General features: G+C 41.0%; 1 protein-coding gene across 1 annotated transcript in view; it reads right to left on the bottom strand.

Moving 5' to 3' along the window:
• RNF150 (ring finger protein 150) overlaps window positions 1-27,003 on the bottom strand; it is a 105,852-nt gene that overhangs the window by 29,860 nt on the left and 48,989 nt on the right. The window contains exons 2-5 of the mRNA XM_014878972.2: window positions 14,111-14,361; window positions 8,119-8,190; window positions 7,620-7,702; window positions 1,497-1,593 (exon numbers count right to left, since the gene is read on the bottom strand). Coding sequence (XP_014734458.2) covers window positions 1,497-1,593; window positions 7,620-7,702; window positions 8,119-8,190; window positions 14,111-14,361 — 503 coding nt within the window. The remainder of the gene's footprint in view (window positions 1-1,496; window positions 1,594-7,619; window positions 7,703-8,118; window positions 8,191-14,110; window positions 14,362-27,003) is intronic.

The following is a 27,003-nucleotide window of genomic DNA, read 5'->3' as shown; positions in this document are numbered from 1 at the left end:
GTGGATATGTCTAGTCTTCAGCAGCAGCCAGTGAGAGCTGTGTTCTGGATGTAAATTCCAATAGCACTAAACTTTGTGGGAAGCCTTTAACATCTCACTGCATTGGTCTGGTTTACCTGTAGCCCCTGATTATTAAGCTGGACAAAAGAGCACATTAATGAAGTGCTGGACAAAAAATGTGAATGGGCCAGTGTGAGAGCAGAAATGCTATGGTGCTGTCAGATGCACAGGGAAGCCATGGAACAACACACTGGGCAGGGAGAAGAGGTGTCAGAACCCTGTGTAACTGCTGCTGGCAGGCCTGGTGAACTGGGATGGAGCCCGGGGAAATATTTCTGTATTTAAGCCTCGGTGCAGAGGTGCTGAATGGCAGAGCTAGCCCTCATTCTGGCTTTCCATCTCAAGCACTGATTTAAGAGTCACATCACCTCTCCATACACTAAAGACAATAAACACGTTTAGCAGAAAAAGTAGCCAAACTGTTTCAGTGTGTTACCCTAGCTACAATGCCCTGATTCTTTTTCCCCTCTGCATGTTTTTAGTTTGGATTAGATTAGGTTATTAACATATCTGCCTCCAACCTGCTTCCTGGTCTGCATGAAACTGAGTTCTCTGAGATTGGCTATACCATTTTACTTTATACAGTTCTTTCAAATGTGAACTGGTGCATCACTGACTGAAACTCAGGGGGTTATTTACAACACCTGTTAATGCATCACCTGGAGGTGTTTCAGCATTGAACTTCACAAGCCTTGCTCAGTGGGGGAGAGTGACTCACTCCTTCCTGGTGAAGCCCCTGAGCTCCATGATAGCTCCAGTTGGGAAACTGTATGGCAGATAGGACATTCACTATCTGAAAGCAAACATGTGACTTGGAAAGATCAATTACTTTGGCAATTTCTAACCACATTTGAATGTTCCAAATAACAAAGAGCTTAACAATGGTATGTCATGTGCTCCACCACAGGCTCAGTAACTCGGAGAAATGGCCCTTAGCTGGATTTAGGAGTACAGATCTTGCTTCATATAGACTCTAAGAGAAATCTGACAGAAAAAGGACTTGCTTCCCCAGAATGAGCAATTAGTTGTCCTTGATGAGTATAGCAGAGAAAATTTTACTTGCAGACTTTCTGCTTTCAGATTTGAACCGAGGGCATGATTAAAAAATAAATCCAGTCCTGAAAGCTACGTGAGAGATTCTATAAATCCACCAAAACACCAGTGAACAACCTTCTGCTCCATCAAACAGGCAGCCACAGACACACAGATCCCAACACCCCACCAACCCCCATGCACACACTCTCCCTTGCTAATACAAGTGGGGTGCAGGACAGAGGTAGAGCCATTTCCAATTGCACTTCCCTTAATAAATCAATTAATTATTCAGTAATATGGCAGAAAGAGTGAGATGGGAAGAGACAGGCAAAGGCTAGGGACATACTCAGGTGGCTGGTGTTTGTCTTCTGCCCCGATGGGCTGCTCTGCAAAGTGCTTACCGGAATCCCCAGAGCTTTCAGAATATTCATTTTACACATCGGGCAGGTACGATGGTCTAGCAGCCAGGGGTCTACACAGGACTTGTGGAAAAGATGCCTGCAATGAAAACCAGGATATCTTAACTCAAATGCACCACAGCACAATTTACCACTTAGTACCAGATGACTCTGAATTCCTTTAAGTGAAAGTATTTCAATGGGTGCAGTTTGTGACCTCTGCAAGGACTGCAGAACTAGGTCCTATGCACACCAGGCTAAAAAGATTCCTGCAGCAACTCAAGCACATGTGCACATTTCAATGTGTTTGATATAGAAGACATACATATTTAGAGACTTAGGGAAAATATCCAAAATGCATTAGCAAACTCCATATTCTTTTCATGTTAAAGGCTGTCACGAAACAAAAGCTGCTTGCTGGTAAAAATCATGTTCGTTTTTCTTAATAGTTCTACAGACAAACCTGATTACACATAATTTAAATGTGAAGACATTGAGGGTCTAGTATTTTTCAGGATAGAAGCATAAAAAATAAGTTGAATTAGAAAAAAAAATAATTTTTCATTTAAACAGAAAACCAGTACAATGCTTTAAAAAATATTCTCCTCCACTGCCCTGTTCTTTACAAGAACAGAGAAGTTCTTTAGAGAGCTCCTACACAATTCCCTGAAGGAATTGTTGCTAATCCTGTTCTGAGGCTGAAGTGAACACCAAGCAACTACCTGAGCCCTGCAGCTGCTGGGCACCACTTTTCCTAGACATTAACGAGGTGGAGGAACTGCAAGTTTCTTGTTTAGCTGTGCCTTTAACAAACTGATAGTGACTGTAGAGATCTTTAGTGTGTAACTACATTCTCTCCTGAGAGTATATTCTGTTACTGGGAATACTAGCAAACATCTCTTCACCCAAAAAGGGTGGCCAGGCATTGGAACAGGCTGCCCAGGGAATCCAGTAGTATCTGGAGGTATTGAAGATGTGTGGATGAGGCACTTGGGGACATGCTCTAGTGCTGGTTCTATTGTTAGACTTGAAACACCTCAATATCTGTATGATCCTAAGGCTCTGCCTGGAGCATGGCACACACCAGTCTCTACAAGGAAATGCAATCTCTGAGAAAGCCAGAGTCACCTCATGTACCAAAGCAACTCTAAACATTTAACTGCTACTTATTCAGCTGAATGGGTCAGCAGAGGAATTGTGCCACCACACAGCAAATTATTGCATTCCTGTGCTTTGTATCACTTCATACAACTATGGGAAAGGGCAAACATATTCTTGGAGGTTTGATCTAGTCTAATTATATCAGCTGGCTGAGGTATCAAACCTCATTTGATCCTGTATGTCAACACGATTAATCAAATGAAGCATTGTGATATTTGAAGTTTAAGCCACTACTTTACTAAGGCTACCAAAGTTCACAGCTGTCCTTCCCAACAAGACCTGACCTAATGGATAACAACAAATGAATTAGATTTTGGTAACATTTTCTTCCTTCTATCTTAGGAGGAGCATATTCAGCACATCATCAGACAAGCATTCTGAATAGGTAAAAGCATAAAGATACAGTTCTTATGCATGTGCAATTTTACATTTAAAAGTCTAACCATCAGATTTTCTTGAGTTTGTTAATTCACAGAGGGTGCTGAAAATCTGTATCTTGCCTTTCAGCTACATGAGATAATGATGAGATTCTTGTTAGTGATTTGTTTTCTTTAATTATATAATCAAACTCATAAATATGCTTATTGGCAAATATCTGAAGCACATTTGTGTCAAAATAATCAGTCCATTTACAAAACCTGAAATATTTATTAATCTCTCAGAAAAATTTCCAAAGTCTGTTTTGAATAAAATATACATAGTTTCCACCAAGACATTTTACCACAGACCAGCAAATCCCCTTTCATTTTCAATTTCCAGCTTTGAAAGCCTCAGTCAATCTGGGGTTCATATTAGAGAATTTAATGATGTTTGTTCATCATCAAAACTTTGGAACACTTTCATGCCTTAAAGACTTTAAAATCTGAAGTTCAGTATTCCTGAAATTGGCTTCAAAAACAATATTCTAAAATAAATCCTAACAATGCCAAGTAATTTAAATAAATGACAGATCTTGTCACTTTGCACTTCTCAATACTAATCTAGCACAGCGTATTACGACTCCATTAATTTCACATTTAATATGTATTACAGAAGGAACTTGATTATTTGACAGAAATCCACAGAATAATGGAATGCTGCTGAAGATCAGGTCAAGATTTACCTTTTAAAATTATTGTACTGCATGATACAATTAGAGCTCTTATAATACCTGTTTTGAACATTTGTGCAGAAAAGCAAGGTGGCAGGCTTGGCAGATTTGGATTTGAAAGTTTTTTAGGTATAGCACTATGTATCTGCTTATGGCATTCAACAAATTGTCCGTTGTTTTATGTTTCAAATTCATGCAAAAGAAAGGTCAGCATCAAGTAGGACAAGAGCAACTGCAGTATTTCACTGTCACATGGTAAGACAAAGGTAAAAAGATCAATTGAAACAAAAATCCCTCCCTTTGCAGTTCTAACTGACCAAGTTTTAAATGGAAGGAAAGGACAGAGCCATCATGGATGATTTCAGAAGTAATGACCCATACAGGGAGACAGTAAGAGAAGTTTCAAGCTCAGCCTCAGGACATGGCTTTGACAGTCAAAGTCAAAGCTAGAAAAAAAATACAGTTTTTTTCCCCCCTGTTGTGTGCAACCACATTCATTTCAAAACAACGTTGATTTGGATGGGTTGAAAAGTTTCTCAAAAGGACTGCAACTGATTAGTTCAAAGAGCAAAAGGCAAGATGTTGTAACAACCTCAGAAAAAGAAGTTTTCATAAGGGAAAGGAAAAAACTCCTTTCCACCTCCACCTCTCCCAGGGATAAGAAGCACAACGATGTTGTTTAAACTGCAGCAAGTGAGATCCAGGTTACACAATAAGGAAGGCTTTGCCACAGTCAAGGTAACAAAGCACTGCAATAAATTACACGGGGAATTTGCAGTTTTCATCCCGGGAGAGTGCAGAGTGTGTTGGAAAAAGCTGCCAAGAATGACACGTGTGTGCCAGTGCTCCAGAGGTGCTGCCTCCTGGGATCCCTCCTGCACTCTCCTGGGCTGTGCAAAGCTCACAGAGCACAAAGCAAAAGAACCCCCGAGTCCCAGAGCATTCCACTTACCATTAGCTAAACAGCACTTCACATTCTCTAACTAGACATTGCTTTTGTCTGAAATGTATTTATGTTTTCTTTAAAGATGCGACTTTAACCATATAAGGAAAAAAAAAATCATGTTGCACTAAGCCAAAATAATAAAATAATAATAATAATAGCAGTACAACTATTGTAAAGTGTTCAGCTTGCCAGCAATTTTGAGAGGATTTTTTTCCAGACGAAGGGAAACTGTTTCCCTCCTTCCTTCCACTCTTAGTCTCTTCTATGCAGAAAGAGAGGTACATCCCTGATAACATAAGTAAGAGCATCAGTTGCCTGGATTAGACAGGGCTGAAGTAAAGGATTTAGATTTTGTGAGAGACTGAGTATCACTGTAGTATCTAACAAGAAGGTTTGAGATTTTGGGGGGGTGCATGTACAGTATTATTTACTTCTGAGGACAACAAAGGAAGATGATGATGAGGGTGAGAGGAAGGAATCAAAGGGAAGAATGTGTACGATGAAATAATTTTCACAGGAAGCTAACAAAAAGAGAAAGAAGGACTGAGAACTCTCTGAAATCACAGTTGTTCATGGGGTGAAGGTTCAGGGGAAAAGAATGAGCTGGAGCGAGGTCAGGGAATGTGTTTACTGGTGAAAGAAATGAAACAGTGAATAAAAGAACCTAAGAGGCACTCAGCAGAAATAAGGTTGAAAGAAATGCCTTGCTTCTCTATAGAAGCTTAGTAAAATCAGTAAAAGTTTTACTAAAGGCACACAGTGGGAGCAGCAGGATCAGTGCTTTCTCCAAAGCTGGAGCAGAAAAGACACCGGTGTTTTGGAGCTGGAAGACAAGCAGAATGAAGTAGGGCTGTGAGAAGAGATGTCACTCTGGGAACAATGAACTTGGTTACATTTGATCTTGTGTCAGTGCCCTGAAAGACAACTTTAATGCTACCATTAAGCATAAAACCAGCTGCAAGTCAATGCTTTTTACTTTTACAAAGTGTCATTCCTTATTTATTTAAAACACTCTGTAGAGTGAAGCTCATTACTACATCAGTTGTGGGAGCTAACTGACAAAGACAGAGAGGAAGAAGCACAAGTTCACTTGGAATTCTCCTCCAAGCTTTCCAGAGTGGGGTACATAAAAACATATCCCAGTGCCAGCAGAAAAGAGAGGACATTTGGGAAAACAGCCCAAGTCCTAGTAAACATTTGACTATTTGACTTCAGAGCTCATCTCTGCTATACTGGAGGATCAGTGATGTTCCCATGTTAGAAACTGTGGCTTAACTGAGAATGCTGGAGCAGGAAAACTACAGAGTCTGTAGGTCTTTATCTTTCCTACTCCCTTCATAGAAACACGAGTGCCATTTCATGTTTCACAAGTTCAGACCCATGCGAGTCTGAAACACTGCCCTCACAGTTTGTGCAGCAGCAAAGCCAGGGCTGGTGAAACAGCTGCTTGAGAAAGATCTTTGAGTTTTTAAAATTCCAGACTGCTAAGGCTCAAACTGTGGCTATTTTACAAGACAGTTCTGCTACTGCTACCCTTTTAGCATGAGTCATTTTCTGGGCGACCTTTTATGTCAGCCAAGAGCTAAGCACCACCTGTTAACTCTGTGTTTCCTACTCACTCTGCTTGATGCAATGCTGTGGGTGACAAAGGCTCATTGAATTATGAGGTGGGACACAAGTGAAAGCTAAAGCTTAGAAGTGTATTTAAGCTGTTGTACATCTACCTCCAAATACTGCCTGTGTCTATCATGCAAAATTTCCAAGCTTTATTCTGCTTCCATGCAAACAGGCTTGATGCCAAACCAAGGTTCACATTTTCTGGTAATTTATCTTTTTTTTTCCCTCTGTCTTTCTGCTTCATGAAGTGATGTGTTTGTGTCTGCTTGTAGAAAAAAAAACAAAAGAGAATTCATATGCAATTTGTCATTGTGGGGGATTTACAGTAGGTCAAATTTATGATTAATCTGTTGCTTTGTGTTAGCCATTTAGTGATGGCAGTAAACAGATTTAATGAATCACATGAACTAACAGAAATGGACAGCTTGTAACATTCAAATATCTACTAGGGTACAACACAGCAGGAAAATAAACAAGTATTTTGGTTTCTCAAGCCAGTGAAAATGACTCAGGAGAAGAAAAGTTCTATTGAATAAAATAAAATCTCTGCTCTATATGTGCAGCACTTCAGATCTATATTTCTAGGGAAACCAAACACTTGCTGTTGCTCTCCTAGGGGCAACTGATCCTAGGAAATTTCCTAAGAAACTGATTTTCTTAGAGAAAAGCTCCATGAGGTAACACTTCACAAGAGCCAGTACAATGGCACAAAGATGAATACAGCTGTTAGGGGTGGCCAGAGGCTGCACTGCTGTGTCACATCCCTGCAGGTGGATGTGCTGCACAAGGCATCTTCACACCAGGCATGTTTTACTCAGTACGTCTCTTTCTATGGCTGGGGGTTTGTTTTTGACAGAATTGATCCTTTTCTCAGGCCCAGGAGGGCAAAAGAGGTAGCTCAATGGAGAGCAGGAGTCTGCTCTATCCCTGGCTGCTGTGCCCAGGGCTCACCTTCAAGTCAGAGGTAAATTCTCCTAAGGCATTTATTCTAAATTAAAAAAACCCAAAAAACAGTGAGGAAAACAGATGAATCAAAACTTGAGCATAAAAATTCTGCTGAAGACTTCGTTATAGGCCCAGGTCAGACAAAGTTTCTGACTATCATACTAAACCCTCAGGGTCTCACCATCATCAACACTTGATCTTGGATAAAAAGGCATTTCAGATATCTTTACCAACAGATTTTGAATAGGCCAAAATAATAAACTTACCCTTCCCCCCCAAAGTCCTCAATAATCTCATCAGTGTGAAACTGAGAGCAGAGACTGTCTTGAAGTAGAGATTATTAAAGCTAAAAGCACTTTCAATTTACCTGCAAGGCAATATCCTGACAACATCATTGGGCTTGTAGCCTTCGATACAAACAGCACAGTTATCAAAGTCTGGCTCAGTCTCCTACAGAAAAGAGAATATTCATCATATTCATTTTTTATTTTGTCAGCTAATCTCTTCATACAAGAGCCTCTGTGACAAAGTGAAACAGTTACCGAAGCAGACTGCAAATCCAGTAATGCATTTCAAAACCAGCAAGTCAGATTTTCTGACACGCTTCCAGCTGGAAACTTGCATTGGGAAGCATGCAGATTTAGTTAACGTGTTTTAACTTGCAGAATTTTCTGCATCTTGAACCAAATCACCCTCTCTCCCCACTCCATTCCATCCCTAACTTGCTTACCAGCACTCCTCCCCCACCTGAAGGGCACAGTAGCTAAATAAGCAATTGGCATTTCTCTTCTGCCTCATTGTCCCAGAGGTCTGAAGGGACCCTCAGCACAGAGTTTCATTTAGTAACAAGCATTTTGAGAAATTACCTTGTCACCTTTCCTGATGGTCCTGACTTGCAGCTTGCTGATTGCTTTCTTTGCAGCATCTCCCAGCCGGCGCTGCAATACAAAATTTCATCTTGAGCAAAGAGCATCTCTCCATGCAGATATCCAAAATTTTTCTCCCTAGGCTTCTTAATCATTTTAAGTACATAGAACAGGATAGCATATAAATATAAACAGAATAATTCATAATAATGGCACAGTAGGTGTGCTACACTGCAGCAGTGTGTACCAATGTAGGTAACAAGCCCATTATTTGGGTATCCTACTTCTTCCCCCTCTTTTTTTAATGATACTTGTGAAAAAAAAAAAAAAAATACTGGGCAGTTAGCAGAGTGAACACTGAACATTATTCTTACATTGTTCCATAACTAGTTCATGATCTTCAGCAGGATACAACTTCTGAAAGTAAGCTGTTAATTTTTAACCACAAAACCTCTGAATAATCTCTCCTGTCTTTTTTTCCCCTGCAATACAGAGTTGCCTACTTTGTAAAAATGAGGTGGAAGCATCTGCAATTTCTTACAGGTAAAGCACTGCAGTAACATCCTGTCCATACATAACCATTTGCCCATTCTTTGCCTTTCTATCTTTCCCTCCAGTGGACCATGAAGTGATTGCCACGTGATGTTTCTGACTGTTCTCCTGTATTTCCAAAACACTGTTACTGTGCTGGCAGGGTCACAGCCACCAGGATTAAAGCATGTAATAACAGCCTGACACAAAACACCCTGTCCCCAGACACTGAAGGTGGACAAGTTTGCTCCTTGCAAGAGGCTGGGCACATGGAGGGGCAGCTCACACAATCACTGCTCAGCACCCTGTGCTATGCAACTTGGTCCTGTATCAGCGCTCCAAGGACCTGGCTGCTCACTTGTGCTAATCCAGCAACAAGGCAGTCTGGAGACAGACTCACAGGCTGGAAAAGTCTTTGGGAGGTCATGTACTCCCACCCCCTGCTCAAGGCTGGGTCAACTTCAAAGTCAGAGAAGAGTTAGTCAAGTTTTGAATATCTCCAGGAAAGGAGATTTCACAACCTCTGCAGATAATTTGTTCCAGTGCTTAACCAATCTCAGTCTTTCTTCTTCTCTAAACATACTAATGGAATTTCCCTTGCTGGTAATTTGTGACAATTATTCTGTGCACTTCCAGGAAGAGGCTGATTCTCTGACCACCCTTTTTGCAGCTGGAAGCAGAGCCCTTCCTCCTCCTACTCCTCCACTCCCCACCCAGCTTAGTATTCTCCCTTCACCCCAGCTCAGATGCCATGTGCTCCTGCCCCCACACCACACTGGTGACCTCCTTTGAGCACACCCATTTTTTTTCTATGCCTCTCTCACATTCAGCTGGTTTCATTCAGCTATGCTCATTCCAATGTCTTCTTTATAACAGTTCATGTTCTAATTCACCAGCAATAAATGATCTGAACTCTTCCCTTCACCTCCTGTCCCCAGCCACATTTCTAGCCATGTGTTGTTAGACAGGAGAGAGACTTAGGGCCTTTGGTGACTCAGGAGACATTCGACTTTCTGAGCTGGGAAACTTCTGTGCCAGAGTTCAGAGGAGCCTGTCAGCAGGAAGGGTTTCCAGCTGGAGGGTGAGAGAGCAAGAGGCCAACAACTGAAGGAAGCTTGAGATAGTTTAAAAGTTGAGACCTAATCACCACACTAATATGACCAGTAAATTACCACTTTGGTCTTCAGATTAAATTAAAATCCCCAGATTAAAGTTACAGAGTGAGCTTATTGTATTGGAAAGGCTGACAAAACACATGCAATATTGAAAGCAGAGTGCAATTTCAGATCTGGCTAAGGACTAGAAAACAACCTTGGCTATCAGGAGATTTACATATGAGCTTTCCAGCAACTTAATTACTGCACGGGAAGGAGTATCTTGTAGTTATGCAACATCTCTTTCTGTGGTCCATTTTTCTCACAGTCTCCCTTAAATAAAAGAATCAAACGAGAGTTGGAAACATTTCTTGTCAGCTATTTGGTTCTTTAATGTAAATCAAAGACAGACAGATAACAGACAGCAAGACAAGAGCCATTATGTCATGCTTCAGAAAGTGCTTGTGATCCCTCATGTCTCAGTTCTTTTTCGCACATTCTTGAAGGGGAAAGGACAAGATTAAAAACTCATGTACATCTTTGATCTGCTTGCTTTCATGTTTGCTTTCTCTTATCTATCATAAATAGATAAGCTCATAACTTACATGCAAATGAGAGTAATTTAGTTTTTCAAAGAACAGGAATTTCTTGGACTCAAGTCACACTTTCAAAGGATTCTCCTTATTTGAATGCAAGACATGCTATCAATAACCAATGATTTTTCCTAAAAGATAAGAGGCATTACAGCAGTTTAAGGGTTTAAAGTGAGGCTTAGAGATTTACAGTCATAAATCTCATAATCCCATTAGCAAGGCTGCAACATTCAGTACTGGACTGGAAGGAGTTAAGCATATCAGGTGCAGTGGTCTTGAGGAGATGGCAATGCTCATTAAAAAGGAAGGACAGTCACATGGAAAGCACCACTTATGTGTTCCTGAGAAAGTCAATGACCCTAAATGCTGTGAAAGAGAAGTTACAGTATGCTTCTCCCTTAATGGCCTTACTAAACTAGCACCTTTGCAGGGAGATCACCTTGTGCAGAATGAGCTGCATCACCAGCACGAGGTGTTGGACACATCCACCCACAGACAACACCTGCAGGCTCCATCACGGGAAGGAAGCATCTTCTTCAAAGACTGACATCCCTATTCAGTGGCCCAAAACTCTCATTCCAAGCCACAGCCACCAGTCTTTCTACCCAGATAAATGCTCCACATGCTGACAGTCACATACTAAAGATCCTCCTCAACTCCAGTGTAAGCACTACCTGCTCTGGCTTTCACTGTCCTGCAAAACCTAAGGAGCCCAACTAGCTTCAAAATGACTTTGTAGAAAACTTCCTCTGAACAAGAAACCAATGGAAAAAAAGGGATGTGGAAGAAATGTGGTAAACAAGTCTGGCACTGAAACATCATCCCCTCTTCATTTTCCATCTCACAAACAATAAAAAGAGAACTCTACTATTACTGGTGAAATATGAAATCTGACACACTGACAGGGCTGGTTTATTGCTGTAGTTGTTGTTTTTGCCCTGGCTGTTACAGGGCTGTAACATCAGGTCATTTTGCTGAATTAACTCTGGAACTTAACTTGTCATGTCATTTGAAACTGCTTTTAATTAGCTCTGCAATGTGATGTTCCTCGATTTAAACAATTTCCACAGCCTTTTAGAAACTCTCTCAACTCTCATCTTCAGGAGCCCTCCAGGAACAAGCTGCTGAGGAAACAGATTTTTTTGCATAAATTTATCCTCTTCATGACAAAGGGATTCATCATCAGGGCAATCTCCTACTTCCTGGACATCTTGTTAGGTGGGGAAAAAAGGTTCAATCATGTGAATATTACTACCTATCTTCTACTTCCATATGTAATGCACAGTTGTCTGCGCTATAGGTACTCTTAGAAATTCAATGTATTAAAATAAAAATTGATACTTGACCATGTTTGTAGCTGACACCCTGGCTGTAGGTACACAAGCTCATAGTGGAAGACAATTCTGTGCTCTACTGCATTAATTCCCAGCCAAGCTGGGATGAATAGGCACTGGCATTAAGCAAGAATCTTGGAAATCCTGATTCTCCACTCATCAAAATTAGACACCTAATTGGAGCAAGCTGTGTCTTCCTTCTGGCACATGAACTTAGATTTTGCACACATGATGAGGAAGAGTGGTGGCTGAAGATGTAGATGGACTATGTCCAGGTTTCATCTTAGTGTGGAGTCACAGGAAATGACTGCAGGAGACGTTTCAGTCTTTCTATATGCCTCTCTCAATAGCTGGACTCATTGCTTTATGATGGATAATTGAATAGGTTTGTTTTGGATTTATTGCTTGCTCAGAAACTTATGCCCAATGAAAGAAGGGAAGTGCACCTGGAAAACAGAGTCACCAGATGGAGAAGGACTAGACAAAACTGTTTATGAGGCTTGACAAAAGGACACTGATTTTAATCAGAAATTTGCAATCCCATCCTTGAGCTACAAGAAAATGTGTCAAAGAAGAAAAACCCCAGAACTTGATGGAAAACAGAGAGGAACATGCATAGGAAGGGCAAGAGCAAGCTGAGCTCTTCTGAACTACCTACATCATTATATTCCATCGGCAGGACTAAAAGAAACAAAACTAAAAAGCCACAGCAACCCATAAACACAAATGGCAGAGTTTTGTTTGTATATTGCTACAATTTTTCATATGAAAAGAGCTAAAAAAGAGATAACATGTCAGACAAAACTGCATGAAGAAAAGTGCATGACGACTTTCTAGGTTGCCCCTTATTATTGCCCAGTTTTGCCCCCCCAAAATTAATAATATGTAATTACTTAGGAGGCATGCTTTCTAATTCTTCTGAAGAATAGAACTAATATAATAACCAAGTTATTAAAGCCCCTTCATAGGACAACTGCTAGTGTACACGTTGGTCTCATTCAAACTTTGGAAAGAAAATACTGAAAAGGAAGTATGTTTGTTCACATAAACACATCAGTTTCAAACTATGAAATATTACCTGAATGAACTTCTTATTTTGCTGAGTTTGATGTTTATGTGTGTCTATTTACACTGCTAAGCTGCCTGTATAATTACTTGATTGAAAGCACACTTACTCACACAAATTAGGCACGCATGTGCTTTTGCAGACAAAGCATCTAAAAATTATCACAGCCGTTGCAGTCACAGCGAATCTGCTGCCAATGATGTTCAAATTCCAGCTGGGATAGTCTCGTTCTTGCTATCCAAAATTTCAGACTGTATATTTAAAAGGAAAATATATTCTTTCTGTCTGTAAATACAGAGCAGCTGCTCTCCATCTCAGAGGATGCCTGAATTTCAATGGGGGAAGGCGAGGGATTCCTACACGACGAGTATTTGTTACAGAGTGTGCAGCAGTTCCTTTTCTCTACAAGATGATTTTTCATACTCTGAGTTTTACCTTGTCTGCAGAATAAGCAAGGCAACCCTCCTGCCCCGACAGCAATTTATTGAGGGTTTAGAAACCTCTCTGAATTTTTTCAGAGCATTTTTTTTTCTGCAGTAAAATGGTTCTCTTCAGATTTCATACATTGATAACATTTTCTACTGTACCATTAGAATGAAATGTGGAAGCCTCAGGTTCCCAGTTCTGCTGAGACAGTTGCATCCAGACAAGAAAATATTAAATTTATTATTATTGTTGCTATTATTATTCACTGCTGAACTACCATAAAGATAGACAGTGCTTTATAAAACTGCTGCTGCTGACTTCTCTTCAGGTCTATAGACTTTTTATCTCTTTCAAGGGTTTGGACAAGATGCCAAAACCAATAGCAATGGTTTAATGACATTGGTGGCTATCACTACAGTCCTGTTCAGTGATCATTGCCAAATGAAGAGGGACATGTTTGTCTTTCTAGCCCAAGACCCTTCTAAGAAAGCATTAAAGTGAGAATCCTTTTTTTTTCTCCTTTCTTCACTTACCATGAACCATCGCTTCACATACACATAGCTCACAGTGTTTTAGTTAGCATTTTGATTTCAAGGCTCCTTAGTTATAAACATTGCTATGACATTAGGCTATATGTACCAAAACAATCTTTTCATAAATAAACATCACCTTTCTGTCTATGTTTTAGTGTTTTGCATAAGGAAAAAAAACCCCATAATATACAGACACTATTAGTTTCTTTTTTTTCCTTAATCCCATCTATATTGACAGAAGTCTTGGCTTTTCCCAACCACAGTCATTTTTATATTCCCATTCTTTTCACTTTCTTGGGTTTTCTGTTTTCACTACACACTGACAATTTCTTCAACTGTTTTTTTTTTTTTTTTCCTGCGACAAATCCCGTGGTGATTTTTTGGCAGCACCAAGAGTCACTCCAGCCCTGCTCACCTGATTCCTGTCTCTGGCGTTTGCGTAGCGGAATCTCTGGATGTAGTAGAAGACCAGCCATGCCAGGGAGATGATCATCAGCACGATGAAGGAGATGGAGACAAACACCACCGAGGTCCTGCTGACGTACTTCTGCAGGTTGCGTGTCCCGATGGTGATGTACATCATCACAGTAATGTTCCTCTCCAGGAGGCTCACTATCTCCTTCCCTTTGGGTTCAGGAATCATTATTGTTACAACATCTTCTAGGCCTATCACACACAGAGAGAGAGAAAAGGAACCTTAAGTAAAACAAGTGATCACCAAAAGGCAATCGTAAAATCAGAGTATGCTGAGTTGGAAGGGACTCACAAAGATCAGCAAAGTCCAACTCCTGGTCCCGCACAGGACATCCCAAGAATTCCACCATGTGCCTGAGAACTCTGTCCAAATGCTTCTTGAACTCTGTCAGGCTTGGCTCTGTGACCACTTCCCTGGGGAGCCTGTTCCAGTACCCAAACACCCTCTGGGTGAAAAATCTTTTTTTCAATATCCAACCTAAATCTCCTGACACAGCTTCATGCCATTTCTTCAGGTCCTGTCACTGGAGGGAAGAGCTCAGTGCCTGTCCCTCCTGTCACTGCCCAGGAGAGTGAAGGGATCAGTGCCTGTCCCTCCACTTCCCCTCCTGATGAAGGGATAACCACCCTGAGGTCTCCCCTCAGTCTCCTCCAGGCTGAACAGACCGAGTGCCCTCAGCCACTCCTCACACGGTTTCCTCTCAAGGCTCTTCACCATCCTCATGCCCTCCTTTGGACACTCTCTGATGCCTTCATGTCTTTTTTATATTGTGGCACCCCAAACTGCCCCAGCCCTGGAGGTGAGGCTGCCCCAGAGCAGAGGGGACAATCCTTCCCTTGCCCAGCTGGCCATGCTGTCCCTGATGCCCCCCAGGACAGGGTTGCCCTCCTGGCTGCCAGGGCACTGCTGGCTCACATTCACCTTTCCATGGAGCAGTACCCCCAGGTCCTTTTGCACAGCGCTGCTCTCCAGCCTCTCATTCCCCAGTCTGTCCATACAGCCAGGGTTGTCCCATCCCGGGTGAAGAATCTGGCAACTTGCCTTTGTTGAACTTCCTACAGCTGGTGATTGCCCAGCTCTGATTTGTCCAGCTTTGGCAAAACAGTAACAAGAAAGCTGTGCTTTCTTCTGTCCTTCCCTCTTGTTTACCAAGAGGGAAGTCCAGATGGATCTGGTAAAGGTTTCAACTGAAACCATTTACACAGTGTGTTTCTACATAGTAATCTTGGTGAGATACGTAAAATGTGCCCCATGGGCTGACATAAACACAGATTTCTAGCGCTACTGAGGCTTATCTGGATGATATTGCTATAAACACTGCAGAAAGGGAGGCACACTGCACCCAACACTCCATATACATTTATTTATTTGCAGGGTCATGAATCTGTCAGAGAAGCCCCTCCAAACTCTGCATTCAGATCAGAAACACTTTCAATTACAGATTCCCACATGGTTTCACAACTGCAATTTCCCAAAGCATCACTGCTCTTGCACCAGGCTGGCAACCAAAGAGCAGCTCAACATGGAACAGCTCAACATGGTCCCAGCAGCTTCCCACAGCCCAAGCCCATACAGAAATTTGGGACTCTGCTGGGAGCTTGACTCTCCAACTGATACAAGTTTGAAAGTCAAGAGCACTGTTTAATTCCACAAAAAATTGCCTTTGCAGTCCAGATCAACCCCTGGCACAGTGTGCCAGTGGCCCCACAAGGATGCAAGTCAGCACAGCTGAGGCAGCAAAATCCCACTAATGGGATGGGATGAAGCAGGGACTCCCTACAGTCCTGCCAAGCCTTCTGTCATGACCCCATGAACTGAGCCCTCCACCAATCTAGCACTGCTTGACTCGACACCAGTTATCCTTTCTGTACAGCACTGCTTGGTGTTACTTGCATCACACATTGCTGAAACTATTTCCTTTACAGTTTTATGTCCCCTGTGTACATGAAATATAATGGCCTGAAATTATCTGCGATCCACCAGGTTGTTAAATGCCTTTTATGGCCTCACAAATACACTGCTTTACAGTTTAATATTAGGGATATTCTGTTCTTTCACTTCATGAAACAAGCATGTAGATTATTTTTACACCTAAAGTATGTTTGGCAATAACCAATTGTTCTAAGTAGCTAAGGACAGACAGGATGTATTGAAATGTAAAAATGTGCTAGGAACAACAGCAAATGAAATGATCACAAACTGGCATTTAGAGAAGTACAAACTGGGGGTGTCTGAACTCAAAGAGCTATGCTGGGTTGGGGCCTCAGAATTTCAGATGAAATCCCTGGACATGTTGTTAATCCCATGGCTCTCTGTATTTTGATATTTTGGTGGGAGGAGGAAGCACTGTGCTCACAGGGACATTCATGGAGATGGGAAGGGAACACTCAGCCACAAATGGTGGGGTGACTTGCACTTTCAACAGCATCCCTCTCCCTCCAAGCTGGTATCCACTGTGAGCATCAGCAGTGCAGCACTGTATCCTGGTCTGCAAAGTCCAGCTCAGACTAAAACCCCCTGGGAAGCATAAACCAGGATCAACTGGAGGTACTGAAGTAGCTGTGGCAGATTGCTGCTACTCACAGAAACCTGCTTTGAAGCTGGGAACTGAGCCCTCCTCTGCCAAGTCTCAGAGCAGAAGTGCAAACCCCACTCCTCTTCCTCTCCTGAGGTTTCCATCATAACACTTCCCTGATTATGAACAGCTCAGGCAATGAACAGAGGGGATCACCAGTTTGGCCAAGTCAGGAGTTTTAGATATCCACGATTGGAAACTGAACCTTCCTGCTGATACTCTTCTATAAAGCATTATTTTTTTTCAGCTATTTCCCTTTATTTTTTTCTACCAGCAGTCCACCATCAGCAGTCAAGATAAATCTAACCTTGCAACTCTTCTGATACCTATTTATTACAAAAGGCTAATGCAAACATTACCCTAATGGCCTAGGGAGAATTTGCCAAGTCTCAAAGTGGCTGAGAAGGGCACTGGTGCCATGCCAGTAAATTTCCTGCAGTCAAAAAGAAAAATTGTCTAGAGCAGGGCATAGCTGTCCATATGACCTCCTCTGCTCTTTTCCCTGTCTTAAAAAAAAAACCAAAAAATGTTTAAATTCATTCTATGGGAAAACCAAAGCACCAATCTCATGCATTGCCAAAAAGAACCCACAGTGAAAAATTGCACAGCCAAAAATAGTGAATTTAATCAAATGCCCTCAAAAGCCACCACTCTGTCCAAGTGACTTACACAGTACTGACCTTCAACATCATCATCAGTACAACCTAGGACACTGCATGGATATCACCTGAAAACCTATAAAAGGGGAGATAGGGACAAACCCATTTCCAGTAGAAAATACAGGTAGTATCTTAGCTACTTAATCATCTTGAATCTTGCATGTCTTTAAAAACTTTAACAATGTGTTTTAATTAATTAATGTTTATGATGTTTAATATAGCTTCAATATACTTCTGAACACAGGACACCAACCAAATTGCCATGGATATATTAAATAAAACTATTTTGAAATGCAAAGTAGAAGACACTGTTATTCCAAGAGGAAAGCATCTGCTTTTATTTATTCAAACCCTTAATATATTAAAATTTCAAGCTACCTGGTTATTTTCTTGGAAAACATTACCACTTGTAATGAAGCATTGTTGGAAAAAATAACCAAAGCAGTGACAAACAATAATCAGATTTTTAAAAAATGTTTTACTGAGTTTATGATAATTTCTCCAAGACATTCTAGAGAATGCTATTTATCAATCATGTTATTAAGATATGTTTTTAATCTCAAATATTAGGAAGAAAATAAAAGAAAAAGTAATTTATTTCTCTTTTCTCCCTTTTTAAACAAAATATTTGTATTACCTCAGTTTCACATACACTCCAGCAAACATTAAAAATATGCAAATTAATGAAGGGAAATAACACAATGAGACATCAGTGTTAGAGATGCATTTTTATGCCCAAGTATACATTTGTTCAACAGATTGAAAAAAGAGAAAGGATCTAGTAACAGGTACTAATGCTTCCCTGGCAAGCTAAATGCTACCACTGCCTTTCATTAAACACACCCACAGTGGGAACTGCATTCTGTGGCACTCTTGTTCCCTAACACATTTCTTTTCTTTTTCTGGCCAACATTAATACAGAGTTTGACATGAATTTTTAAGTAGCTGTCAGGATGAATCAGAGATTCATAAATCAAAGGTATTCAGGCTGCAGTGAATGGATTTTATTTTTCTTCCCTTTTTTTTGGCTAAGGAAATATTTAACATTATCAGTGTTCTCTCCTAATGAGTCAATAACCAAACAAGTAAGGTAGAAATTACAGGCATTTGGGATGATTTAAGTCATTTTAACTTGCTGAAGTGTGTCTGCCTAATCAAATAGTTCTGGGTGGAGAAAATGCATGCTTTGGAAAAAGAGCCAGAAGACCCTCTCCAGACCCACCCTCTCCATGCAGTACTTGGCTATGGAAATACATTTCAGCAGATAATCTTTCATACAAAACCTGCAAATTTCAAGGGTAACCCTCTATTCACTAGTGACAGAGCAAATGAAAGATTTCAGTGCAGGAACAGTGGCTTTTGTAGAATAAATGTACAGTTTTACATCCAGAAGATGGACATAAATGTTACACCTTGGCTGCTGCAACCTTGTGATATTCCTTGATTTTGCTCTGGGAGCTTCAGAGGTGACACTGAACACAGTCCTCTCTTCTCATTAGCAGTCAAGCCCAGCAGTGGTGGGGCTGCTGCTTTAATGCTTTGTAAGTTTTTGATGGAGGCTCTGAAATGTGGTCTTTCTGACACATTTTAGAATGGGCAGTTTAATTTTTCATGCTTGAAAGCAGCTAGAAGTCAGTCAGAGAAGTTAACTGAACTATTTGAATAGCATTTCAGTTTGGGAGGCATATAGAGTCTTTTTTCCAAGATATCCTATCAAGATACAAATGAAGATTTGTCATATATTGTAGATTACAATCAAGTATTGAAGTGATTACTTTTACAGATATTTTTAAGTGAAAAATCAAACACTATTTTGAGTTCAGGAATTGCCCTGACAGTGTTCAATCCAGCTCAGAGCCCAGGAACAGAAATTTTACATGAAGGTGCACGAAGTCTAAGCAACTCTTCCTAACTTCTTGAAGAAGTGATTTTGTTTTTAGGAACCTGCTTCAGTAACCAGCAGCTATTGTATGGAAGCAAAACAAACACAAATCCAACCAATTCCACATCCCACCCAGGCTCAGCCCCAGGGAATTCAGGGGTGGTGGTGCTTGCTGGGAGCTCAGCAGGGAGCTCTCCATCCCTCTGTGCTGCCAGCCACAGAGCTCTCCTGCCACAGCTGGTGCTGCTGCCTACACCCTGTGAATGGATTTTACACTATGGCCTGGACGATGGGTAACATTTTAAAGCAAATTCAGAGCAAAGAACAGACATTTGTTAAAAAAAATGATTTTTTTTTTCTCTCCAGAACATCAACTCAGGTGAAAAATTTCTGCTGAAGAGAATGATGATGGTGCTGTGGTGATTGTCTCAGCTATAGCCAAGGAAGATTGGCCATCAGAAGATACTACCTTCTGCTGTAGATCTTGCTCTCTTTGAAAAGAGTATTGCTTTATATTTGTGTTAGGTTTCTTCCCAGTGAAGTTACATGAGAAATGATGCATAGGTTAATGACAATGCCATGTAAATTGCCCTAATATCACAGAATCATAGAAAAGTTTGGGTTGGAAGGGATCTTAAAGATCACCTAGTTCCAACCTCCCTGCCAGGACTAGGGATGCCATTCATTAGATCAGGTTGCTCAGGGCCCCATCTAAGCTGGCCTTGAACTATCTCAGTTGCAAAATGTGCCCTTGAACTACTATCTTCATAATTGCAACAAGGGTTCCAAGTCTTTGAGACCATCCACTGAGAGCTCAGTCTCATTTCTTCTATTCTGCAGGATGCAATTATAAATTTATCAGAATAACAGCTGCTACCTGTTTTTGTCCTTAGAAAAACCCAACAACTTAGCCTTACATTATGTTTTTGTGAACTCAAAAAGTACATTTGAAAATAAAAGCAATATTTTCACAAACTTGATTTCTGAGCTTCAACCAATTTGGGGAAGAAGAAGCATAATATTGTTTAAACAATGTCCTAGACACTTATGTAGTGAGAAATACCAGAAATGTAATGTTTTCCAGTTTAGTGTAAGAAATCAAAGTGGATAAAAGGACTGTTCCCTGCAGGAACCTTTCCCTACTGGGCATTCAAGGCATAGGTCTCAAATTGAAGTATTAATAAATGACACTATAGGAAAAAAAATTGGCAGGAGAAGAGCAATATACAGTAAGTGGCAGGAATACATAGTCAACACATCATGTCTCACAGGTGAATGACTACAGACTGTCATCTATAATCTCTTACATAAACTGCCTCAATGCCAGAGGACTGGAAAGGACACCAATTTCTAATGAGGTTTCATAACAGACATGGGCAGCTACAGACCAGCTTGTCCAAAATTATTCAGTGAGATTCCTCACCTAAGATTTTTAAGCCAAAAAGGGAGTTCTGAATAAAATAGAAAGGGCTTTGCATGAGAACATAAGGGGTTAAAACACAGGATCTAGGTGTTCAAAACATCCAAAAGCAAACAGGTACAAAACACATCTAGGGACCACAAACTGCTGAAAGCTGGGAGAGCCATTCTGGAGAGGCAGAATTCAATGTTTACCCTGTGCTTATTCTCTCCCCAAGCAGCTGCTGTTCACCATTATAAGAAACAGCATCTGAGACAGGCAGACCTTTGGTCTCAAACCATAGTTTTGCTTTCACACTAACTGGGAACTGAAAGTTTTAACTTCCATGGAAAGAAGAAAGATTAATTGAAGTCGTGACACCAAAACAACAGGGCCAAAGTAAGAGGTGTGATCATACCAAGAAGCCTCTCCAAGCTGAAACAGGGAAACCACACCTGTTAATCTGAGACCAGGGATAAACAAGGAAGGACTGGGGCTGAGGCACTCGGTGCCTCTTGCTTTTCAAAGCCCCAGTGAGGAACTGACCCAAGGCCAAAGGGTGAAGTGCTGATGTGAAGGCAGGAAGGTGGGCTGGTGGCTCTGAGCTCTGCATTATGTGAACACCAAAATGTCCAGCTTCCCCCATGGGGGTATGGACACAGCACAAAGCAGAGGAAAGCAGCAACACGTGAGGTGACTGCATTCTCCATCAATTCTCATGTTGAGTATCACACCTGGGTCCTGCAGATGGGCCTGACCAGCTCTTCTCTCAGTGCCCATCCCAGAAAGGCATTCCTGTCACCAACAGCAAAGAACTGGGGTGGTTTTAGGCAGGATTTCAGCCAACAGTGTGGGGAAGCTGCAGAGAGGACACAGAAGTCTTTGTCCACCCACTTGTGCAATCCACAGGCACTGCCATCCCCTGGGTACCCCCATGCAGCATCCTCTGCCCTCACACCCTGTTGGGTGGAGGAGGAGAGATGCCAGCAGGGATTCCAGCAAAGCAGGAATGCTGCTGTTCTCTGCTCCCACTGCTAAAACTGAGGCACACCAGGCAGGCAGAGTTAATGCCCTTCCAGAGTGTCCAGCCTGAGAAGGAAAAAATGCAGGGAAAAGCCAGAAGCAAAGACAGCCTAGCAGCACATAGCCCTGTTTTTGTGGCTATCAAGCTACTGAAGTTATCAGAACACAAGACTTCACCATATAATATTTTTTTCTTTTTTTACTCTAGAGCCCTTGCTTTGCCATGATGTAGGTGCTTTCATCTCCTCCCACCCACATTTCCAATTTGTTTTCCTTGTCTGTTATAAAGCAGAGAGATATTTCCTTCAACTTACCCTCTCACTAATTTCCCACTTCTCCTTGGCACTGCTAGCACTTGCCTTGGTCCTTTGCCCATCTTCCAAAACATTTAACCATAAATCAGGTTTCCTTTAAAAGGCAAATGCAGCAACCATGGAGGGAGCAGCGACACCTTTTCCCTACAGTCCTTTTCCCATTTGCAAAAGAAGGAAACTAGAGAATTCTTTTATGCAAACTATTTTTTTTCCTTAGACAATCTTACTGCTACGAAACACTTGTCATTGCAGAAGCACGAGTATCTACGAGGATAATTAAGTAACACAGAGAGAAAAAAAGATGTACTGATGTAAATGACTGACTGCAGTATTTAAGTAAGGGATATAAAAGTTTGCTATTCTGTCCTGAATTGGACAAAAACAACCTCCAGCAGAGCTGTTCTTGGTTCATTTCTTTTGATGTTAAATCCAGGAGAGGCAAGATGCCTCTGACTGTGATCTTTACTGTGAAAAGCAGCTTCAGACACTTTATTGCTGTTTAGGGACAAAGAAATTTCTGTTCATGTTTTTGTAATCAATGTTGATCTTAGTAAGGCTGTAAGAGCTCAGAATATATTGACTTTCTCTAAATTTTATGCAGCAACTGCAGCAAAGGAAAAAGAAGTAAACAGCTACAAAGCTCACAAAACCAAATTCAGCATGATAGCTGCTTTTTTCCTGGGCTTCTTTCCACAGTGTCATCTCATCAGTCTGCTGAACTAACCAATGCTAATGAACCAATGTAGTGATACTTTTTCATAATTACAGAAAACAGGCTGTTCTTCAAGAGGTTCTCTTAGATCTCAACCCAACCTAAGGCACAAATTGTAGAGACACTTATCTTAACTAGGAGAGCACTTCATTATAATTGCTAAGCCTGTGTACTGAAGACCTCCCTAGAATTTCTTCCTCAGTTTCTAAACCATATATATACTACTAATGGCTTATGCCACTTGTTTTCTCTATTGGAATTTGCACTGGGATGCTTATGGCTTTTTTTATGTACCAGGGGGCCAGACAGACTCCTTCATGCAGGCTTTACAGCTCAGCTGTGCTCCAACTCGGACCAAAATATGCTACAGGGATAATTTATTAGTAAAAGACAACCTTTTCAGAGTTCTGGCAAAACGCACCCACTGTCTAAAGCAGAAGCTGCTTTGCTGTTTTCAGTGGAATTGTGCCAAAAGAAAATATGCCTTAAATAGCATCTTACATAGTCAGGGCAGAGTACAATGCAAACACAAACCAGTTAATGTGCCTGGTGCTCTCAGAAGGGTGTAAATATATATTCTCTACACAGAAAAAATGCTGCCATCATTATGGAGATTAATCATTATCACTACATGCATTATTTTAATCTAAACTTAAGACACAGAATTGGTGTTTTTTTCTCACATACTGACCAATCCTGCCCACTTACTCATAACACAAGAGAAAGTGTGAAGAAAATATTAGTGACAGATACTAACTAAATAACATTTTCCCCTGGAGAGCAGAGAATCATTAGGAAATTTCCAAGCCATTAAAACAGGAAAAAAAGAGAAGAAGGCATGTTTGCAAAAATATAATTTCAACAAAAATGCTCGAGTTAGAATCACTAGTTCTCATCCAGTGAGAGATGGGAACATCACTGGTCCAAAGACTGGAACTGTATCAGTTCCCAGTGCGAGTCCCACCAGTTTCAAAGGTGCTGGTGAGGGCTCTCCCAGCACCTCCTAGGCACAGCAGGTCACCCCAGCAGTTAGAGCCACCTCAGCACTGCAGTTATTGTACAGGAACAGCTCAAGCCTACCCCAGCTTCCCTCCATCCCCACTGCCACAGCGACCCAAGAATGGGGCACCAAGGGCTGCAGATTGGAGATAAGGGAATTAGGGATTGTGTCTCCTGCTCAGAGAGGCAGGACCATGCACATCTTCCTCCTCATCAAACCTGCCAGTCAGAGCAGCCTTGCAGGGCATGCGTTTTTCTCTTCCAGAAAAGATGAATGAAAATCCCCAGACTGAGGTTCAGACAGCTCTGATTGAAGCCACACACAGCTCTGGTGGCACTGCGTGGGCTGGAGTGGTTTGTGGTTCAAAAAGCACAGCCTGAAAAGAGTAAAGAGCTAGAAAAATACATGGCACATCTGCTGTGGCTTTAGGCAACGTGGCTGGGCACACTCCAGTTCAAGTGACCCCGAATTAGCTGGACAAGAAACAGTCACAGAGCAACAATCCAGAGATTTCATAAAATTACTTCTGGGAATTTCCTCTTTCTTCACTCAGGGAAAACTTCCCCAGAGGTGTAAAAACTGCTCTTACCAGTCTGTGATAAGAACAATGAACTACAATGGAGCAAAAAGAGAGAAAAGAAATGGTAAAAAGCAAAACAAAAGGATCAATAAGTCACACCTCAGGCAGAAGGTGAGGAACATCAGCAGAGTGAAATAAGCCAAACCTTCCAACATTGCTCAACATCCCTCAGTGCCATTAGATTTGTATCAGAGTTTTCTAGACCTCTACAATTTATGCCATCAGCTCTCTCTTTCCCGAGCTGAGTGATCCCTGTCTTACTCAGCCATTCCTCATATGGAAGCCATCCCATACCTTTGAACATACTTTTCCATATAGGGGTTGGATAGGTTTGATTAATAGTGGCTCGTTTGCCAACATTTTTTTTAGTTGCTGCCACCTGAAAGATTTCTCCAGGAGGAAAAAAGGGTTCAGCTGTTCATGCTCAGTGTAAGTCGCTGCCACAAGCCTGATCTACCTTCTTTGTCACCTCCTGTTGGTGTCACACGGGTGACTGATGCCACAAGTTTTTGCACCTTCTGCAAAAGCAGCAGAGTTTTCAAGTAGTAATTAGCCCTCATTTGCTTTAATCAGTGATAACAAAACCATTCCATAAAGTACAAAGAAATACTGCAATTATTTTTCAGTTCAAGCAACCCTTTTCTTTCTCTCTTCCCAGATCCTGGGAAAACACACACTCCTGTGTGTCCAGCAACAGGGGCCCTGTCTCAGTTCATTTTACATCAGACATAAACACAAATAAAGTCTCTCTTGGTTTTTGTTGGAGAAATCTTGTTTGCTCAAAAACCTTCTTAGGGAAACCTTCCATTTTGAGGATGGGGCAGGGCTGCTCAATCTCTGCACCTCATTTTCAGGCATTATGGTTAAAAGCTGATTAAAACCGGGGACCTATTCCATACACTGAAATTAAAAAGTAAAACCAGCATAAATCAGACAAAAACCAGGGCAAAAGTATATTGTGTGGGTAGTAAAATTCATCTCCTTTGTCAAGAAATCAAGTTTTATTTTATTAGTCTCTAACACTGTCAGTTTCGCAATTTTCCAGCTGTGCCTACAATCCCTTGGAGTAAGCAATCCTTTAAATATCTAATGAAAAAGAAAATCAAGCAGAAGATAAATACTAGGTCTTTCCTACACGATGAACACATTGACATAGTTAATTATCTACACCAATGCAAACAGATCAGAATAAATTTTTAAGAACTATGAGAGCTTTTCAAGTAAAATACAACTCTCAGTACATCATGGGGGACAATAAACTCCTTTTTAACTATGCTGTCGGGGTTATCTACACACAAAATTTAGCAACTGATTGGTTAATGTGATAAACACAACACAGAATAACACCAATAGAGACGTAATTAAGAAGAATTGGGACAAAATTGAGAACAAGCCATCTAAAAACACTGGTTTGGGGTAGTACAGGGTTTTCTTAATTAGATTTTTGGGTTTTGGAGGGTTTCTTTTACCCAAATGAACTATCTTGGTGTTAGATAATACTCCTCAGTTGACTGATTCATCTATTAGCTCTGTAGCAATCGTAATTAGATTTAACTAATTTAACTGCTCTTCAGTCTAACTAAACAACCAGGCTGAGCCCTGACTCCTATAGAAAAAGAATGGTGGGAACAGCTACAATTCTCCCTGCACCATCACAGCCCCTGTGTCCTCTCTATGCCAGTCTTGAGCAGCACCAGCAAGCACTCCTACAAGCAAGGTGGTATTTCCAGGAACAAGGAAGTCAAAATGGGTAAACAAGTCAGGGGATAAAAAGAAAAGACCAAAAAAACCCCCAAAACCAACAAAAAAACCACCAAAACCCAAACAAAACAAAAACAAGGGGAAAAGAAAGAGACTGAAAACTGGAAAGTCTGGCAGAATAGCCAACCAAAATAAAATCTGCCATATCAGGGCAGAGTTCAGAGGTAACCTAATGGCAAAGCAAAGTACAGTCCTGGGATTTATAAACAGGAAACAATGAGCAGAAGCAAAGAAGAACTGAGAGAAACAGAATAATGGAAATGCTCGTGGCTGTGGACAGGATCTTTTGGAGAGACCTGAAGGATTTGGGGAGCTTTGTTGAAAACAGAACCAGGAGATGACTTGATTACATGTATACACATATAATGTTTATATAGATATATGTGTATATCTACATATATGCTCATTTGATCTGAATAACAGGGTCTTTATCTACATTGGAAAATGCATAGCTAAAGTATGAAGATAGTATTTTAAAATCAGAACTAAATCACAAATAAATCAAGGAATTTTAAACCGTGAGAGTGATTAGACAGGGAAAGATTATTTTTTGGGACAAGCATGCTGACTGAAACTTGGATTATCCTTAGCAAACAGATCAGAAAAATGCAAAAATCCCTCTGCAATTTCTTACATGTGCACCTCAGCTCTCAGAAACTTTGAAACAGAGATGTTAAACTTTCCTGGTCTTATGTCAAGCACATTCAGCTGAGAAGAAAATTTTACAAAATACAAACTTTTCTGTGTCTCTTTCACACAGAAAGGTTCAGCAAGGATGCATATGTGTATGAGTGAGTGTGTTGGTGTGTGTTTATTTAGGCATAGTCACCAATACTTGTCTTGGCAACTCTAATTCCCACTTGCATTTGGGCTTAAAGGAACACAAGTGATGAAATGAGATTATTTGATGGGAAGTTCAAGATCACCA

The sequence above is a fragment of the Sturnus vulgaris genome, chromosome 4 (assembly GCF_052056855.1).
Source record: "Sturnus vulgaris isolate bStuVul1 chromosome 4, bStuVul1.hap1, whole genome shotgun sequence".
In the NCBI taxonomy this organism is placed as follows: Eukaryota; Metazoa; Chordata; class Aves; order Passeriformes; family Sturnidae; genus Sturnus; species Sturnus vulgaris.
This window is presented reverse-complemented; position numbering and strand designations above follow the sequence as displayed.